This window comes from Cucurbita pepo, chromosome 13 (genome assembly GCF_057944985.1).
Source record: "Cucurbita pepo subsp. pepo isolate OVF chromosome 13, ASM5794498v1, whole genome shotgun sequence".
Taxonomy (NCBI): domain Eukaryota; kingdom Viridiplantae; phylum Streptophyta; class Magnoliopsida; order Cucurbitales; family Cucurbitaceae; genus Cucurbita; species Cucurbita pepo.
Window position 1 is genome coordinate 9,797,972 of NC_141810.1, and position 6,068 is coordinate 9,804,039.

Genomic DNA, 6,068 nt, shown 5'->3' on the forward strand with positions numbered 1-6,068 from the left:
AAAGTGGGATTTGTGTAGCATCGGCGACAACAAACAGACTATTGTGGCGGTCACAACTCTAGAAGAAGAGAAAAATATAGCAGACCTAAAAGTGTAGCGATATCGACATCAATAAACTCACACATGTCATCACCAATGACACTGAAAATGTGATGAGTTCTCCGAAACAAGGGAGCTTCGGGGAGAGAATAGGAGGATCCACAACATATGGTGGACTAAATTGTTTTTTTCTCTCACTAAAATTCATGGTGATGCACCTACTAGAATAATTGGATCCCGACGAGCTAATGTTACTCGTTGCCTAGGAGACAACTGAATGGAATGAACTCATAATCCATATAGCGAAAACATTGAGAACCGTTTTGATTTTATTAAGAATTAAAAGAAAACAATAAGCATGGGAGTAATAACTCTATCTCGCACTCTTTAAATTATTCCAAGCTTGCAAGCCTCTTTGAAGTATTCGAACGTAGAAGTTCTTCCACATTCCACATCGCTATGACTCAAACATAAGGTCAAGACTTATGGGAAGCTCTTGAAACAAAATCACAAAGGGATTGGAGAATGAGAGTTTTAAGAAAATTCGGTGGAGTAAGAATTTTATTCTCCAAAGAGAGTGAGAGATTTGTGTCCAAATATTTCTGTTGTGTTTGTAGTTATATATATATATATTATAAGGAATTGGTTTGTGGTCGGTAACAAATAATAGTAATACATAGGATTCAATAAATGAGAGACAACAAAAAATTATAATAATCAATATTCGTAATACACGCATTATTATTGTTATATTAGACTCAAAGATTATACTTCACCTAATTAGAAGAATGGTTTTAATATGGAAAGAATAAAGGTAGAATCTAATTTTGAGTGTGTGATTATGCAATACTTTTTTCTTTTTATTGAGAGAATGAATCCCCTAATCAAATTTTGTATATAGAGAGTCTCGACCAATATTTGTGACATAATATATTTGATATATTTAGGTATAATATCATATATAAATTATATTTAAATATTATAAAATATAATATATATATCTAAATAATTTGAATATCATTCCAATTTTAAATATATTTATATTTAATACATCCATATACATTAATTGATTTAAATCAATTAATATTTAATTGTATCAATACAATTGATATATTTTTTTCTTTTTAATATATCTAAGGTATTAAATATTAATTTAAACCTTTCAAATTAATATTTTTTCCTCTCATTTATATTTAAATATTTAATATATTAAATATTAATTTCCACCCTTAAAATTAAATATATATTTTTCTATTTATATAATTATCTAATATATTAAATATGAGTTTCAACCTTTTCACATTAAATCTATTTTTTCATTTGTATTTAACCAGTCTAATATATTAAATATTAATTTTAACATTTTAAATTTTTCTATCAATCAAAATGAACCTTAATTAATCAATTTTCATTCATCAACCATAGGTCACTCCACTATTGACCTAAAGTTGCACTCTTATGCATAGTAGAAAAGTTATGTCCATTGATAATCATTACAAACAAGTCGATCCTTCACGAGTCGTTTATAATTACAATTGGGTCATAAGTTTGTTTTACCCCTATAATTACATCTTTCACTTATGTACTACTGACTCTTTAACAAACAATTTGTTTATGATCCAATCATAAACTAAGTCCCTCTCAGGCTAATGAGAGAATGTGGCCCATTGTTCAAGTCTCGAAATCAATACATAAGAGAGCAACTCATCTACTTGGTCAAATCCCGAAATCAGAAATTAAGAGTAAATTTCATCTCATGATATTATGTTCCCAACTCCCTATTTGGTCAAGTTCCCAAAATGGTAAGCATATTGAATCGGCGACAAAAGTCATTCTCACCTATGTAAACCAAAGGACAAGCCCTCACAAACAGGAGTTCACAACTCACACAAGATTAAGATTGAGTTGCATAGGATCATCATGTGAAATATTAATCTTCTTAGTTAACAGATTTATAAAAGAGATTAAATATTTCTTGGTCAAAGTCTTATGCAAACTTATATGATACTCCCACTCATATGTTTCCACATGAATGATTTGTATCAAATCATTTGTAGCGATTACAAAGTGGGTCGTATCAATAATGTTACCGGGATAAAGCACTCAACCTTATTCATATACTATAGACCATTTAGGTTTTACTTGAACACTATTCTCTTGTATGTCAACAGCATACTGTTCAAGATTACCATAATAACCTTGGATTTTCATACCATGAATAATATTAAATAGTAAATTATTATTAAAAGTGAAAGGATTAATTATGAGGCTTTAGGGCATAGATCCCAACAACAACAACTTACCGTGAAGAAGCTTGAAGCCATTGAGAACGGGATGGCAGGAGACCATGTAAAACAAGCTTGAAGCCATTGAGAAGTATAAGATGTGGGAATGTACCGATTTACCGCCCGATCACAAGTCTCTCGGTTTGAAAGAGTGTTAAGTTGAAAAGAACAGCGAAGGGAACGTCATCAAGCATAAAGAAAAGCTCGTGGCGAAGGGGTATGTACAACGGCAAGGAGTTGATTCTAAGGAGATCTTTGCGCCAGTGGCTAGACTCGATCATATGAGGTTGATTTTTGCCATCGTGACTCAACATGGGTGGCAGGTTCATCAGCTAAACGTCAAATCAGTATTTCTAAATGGTGACCTCTAAGAAGAAGTGTAAGTTGTCCAACCTAAAGGTTTCATCATCAAAATCAAATAGCACAAAGTGTACAAGTTGCAAAGGTCCTCTACGGTTTACGGTAAGCACCGAAGGTGTGGAACATACGCCTGGACAAGAGCTTGAAGAGTCTTCGTTTTATGAAGTACTCGCAAGAGCAAGAAGTCATGGAGTTGAAGCACTCATCGTTGGCGTGTACATTGACGACTTGATCACTACCATACAAGTATAGAATACTTTAAAAGGTTCAAGCAGCAAATGGTGGAAGAATTTGAGACGATTGAACTTAGGTTACTCACATACTATCTCAATATTAAAGTGGACCAGAAAAAAGATTGCATCATGTTGAGGTATTTGGGCTAGACTAAGAAGTTGCTACAACAATTTAAGATGACAGAGTGCAACCCAATAAAATATCCCATGGAAGGAAAGTTACAACTTGAACAATACGCTGAAGGAAGTTTAGTGAATCCCACTGAGAATAGACGCATCATTGGAAGTCAAAGGCAGTTGACTCATACTCGTCCAGATCTTTGATATGTTGTCAAAATGGAGACGAGTATAGACGCATCATTGGAAGTCAAAAGGTAATTGACTCATACCCAGAGAAATCAATGTGTGGGAGAAGAAAACTCAAGCAGTGGGGGAGAGAAAATAACTTGGCCGAGGGGTTTGGAGGTTCAAGGATATTTAGAGAGAAATTTTGAATGGATTCAGGCAAATGAACCAGGTGCAAAACACAGTTACAAACCTACGGACCCAATTTTGAAATATTTTAGTAAAAAGAAACTGTCTTAAATTTTTGTGTTATTTATTTTGTTTTGTTTTGTTTTGTTTTTTTAATTTTGGTTATTTGTTTTAGTATGTTTGGATTGACGGTCAAACCAACCTCAACAACATCTAGAGGTACAAGGATGTACGTGAAGGACGGATTGGGGAGGAGAAGATTGAATAAAAAAATTGAAAGTGAGGGACATAATAGAAACCCGAGAGAGAGAGAGAGAGAGAGAGAAAAGTAGGATTTACCAATGGTTCTTGCACAAACTGTTTTTTACTCAACACCAACTAACCCCTATTGTCTTAGTACATCCCCCCAAATTTATCCCATTTAAACATAAATCACCCTTTCTAGATTCTTTTACACTGACATGACATGGGTCTTTTTAAAAAGAAAAAAACATAAATATTTAAAGGTTACCGTCATCGTTGGAAGCAATCACCACCGTCGAAATGGTCCTTTAATGAATGGCGACGAAAGGAGAATTGACAATGACATATAATTTGAATATACTCTGTGTGGTGGATCTATTGCAAGGTAAATTTGAATCTTTTATTTAAAATGAACTAAAAAGGTATATATATATAAAAAAAAAAAAAAAAAAGAAAAAGAAATGGTAGTTAATATTGGAATAAATGTAAAAAGATGAACCTAAATTAGAAAATAAGAAAAATTGGTCAAAAAATGTATAAATAGGAAAAGGATCGGTGAAATCTAAAATAGAATAATTTGACCAAAAGGCAATGAATCTGAAGTTATGTCTGTAAAAATATTTTGGTTGTAAAACAAAAAGGAGGAATACAGAGCAAATCTCCGGGTCTCTCTCTATCTCTCTCTAACCTCTCTGCTTCGCTGTTAACAAATCCGATTCCTCTGTCCCTTTGCCCTTCCTCCCTTACTCCAACCTTATAACTCACCCTCCTCTCCTCCCTCTCTTCTCTAATTTTGCAACTCAAATCTCTCTCTCTCTCTCTCTCTCTCTCTCTCTCTCTCTCTCTCTCTTCTTCAGGTAATATCTCTCTTCCCCTCTTTCTCTTACAACCCTTCTCCTACTTCCATGCTTAAATATTTACACTCCAAACACAGGGGATTCTACTCTTCCTAATTGCAACAAAATGAACAAGATGGTGGTTCAACACAACGCGTTTTCAGTTCATGACGACATGCTCAACGCCTCCGCCGTCGACCAACGACTGGTTTGCCCAAAACCCCGCCGTCTCGGTTCCATCAACGTCCGCCCTTTTCAATCAGATGCTTTGGAACTCCTCTTCTTAAAGGTACATAATTTGGGTTCGAATTTTTTTATTCAATAAAACAATTTTTATTCAATCTTTTTTCTTTTTCCAGGGTGGTTGTGGATTGGAGAGTTTTAACAGTAGTGGTACAGAATTAGCCTCGTCGCCGCCGTTTTTTTGTGGCTCGCCGCCGAGCAGAGTAGCTAACCCATTAATCCAAGACGATCGATTTGGGGATGAGAAGCCCAAGGTGTTCCCCATCTTCTCGTCAGCGCCTCCTTCTCCGTCGTCGCCTCCGCCGTCAACTGGTCGGACAGGCGGATGTGTTCGGGTTAATTTTGGAAACAACCCGGCGGTGAGAATTGAGGGGTTTGAATGCCGGCTCGATAGGGAGAGGCGAAACCGCAGCGTTGCTGCTCTGGCTTAGAAACGCGATCCAAGTGGAGCGGAGCCGGATTGAACAATGACGATGACCAACAAACTACAAACACATGGATTTTTATTTTTATTTATTTTATTTTTATTTTTTTCCAAATATTTAAAATTTAAAATGAAATTTAGAAAAAAGAAAAAGGAAAAAAAAAAAACAAACAAACAAAAAAAAAAAAACCTTTTTGACCAAAAACCCATTATTGTAAATAATGTGAAAAGGAAATGAAACTTTTCTTTTTAAAAAATATATTTTGGGATAAATTGGAGCCAAATTCTTTATTTTATATATATATATATATATATAGCTTAGGTAATTGTACAAATAGCGGCGATGAAATAGGGATGATGTGAAATTTCAATTTAAAGTGGGATTTTTGTTTGTGTTCCTTTATTTAAATTCAATAATTATGAGATGGGTTTTGGCCCTTTTCTTTACAATTTTGGACAAATATTACCAAATAAATAAAATTTTCATGCATTGGATGAGTATTTATGGTAACATATTGCACTCTAACCTTACTTTTTCAAACATCCAACTAAATATTTATCCAAATCCTTTTTTTTTCTTCTTTTTTTTTTTTTTTTGCCCTAATACCTTTAATTCTTATTTGATTCCAATTTATGAGATGGGTACGTTTGGTACTTGCATCAATGTGCTCTTTTGTTTTGTTATCTAATTTCTAGTAATGCTTAGTTTTATTTTTAGAATTTGGGTAACCATCCAAATCATATAATATCTATAGAATGATTAACACCATTCTAACCAATTTTTGGGAAATACAATTTTAACAAAATTAAAAAGTTAATATAAGTCCACATTTTTCATTAATCTAACAATTAATGCTTGTACTAGTGGAAAAAAATTGAACGCAGGCATAAATGATGGAGTAAGTAACAAATTAATTATGTATATTAATTT

The 6,068-nt window shown here is 33.6% G+C and overlaps 1 protein-coding gene across 1 annotated transcript; it reads left to right on the forward strand.

The window, feature by feature from the left end:
* Window positions 1–4,245: 4,245 nt before the first annotated feature.
* Window positions 4,246–5,410, forward strand: LOC111804540 (uncharacterized). The gene is made up of 3 exons (XM_023689388.2): window positions 4,246–4,491; window positions 4,569–4,759; window positions 4,830–5,410. The coding sequence occupies exons 2-3, from the start codon at window positions 4,598–4,600 to the stop codon at window positions 5,142–5,144; spliced, it is 477 nt and encodes a 158-aa protein (XP_023545156.2). The 5' UTR covers window positions 4,246–4,491; window positions 4,569–4,597; the 3' UTR covers window positions 5,145–5,410.
* The last annotated feature ends 658 nt before the right edge of the window (window positions 5,411–6,068 follow it).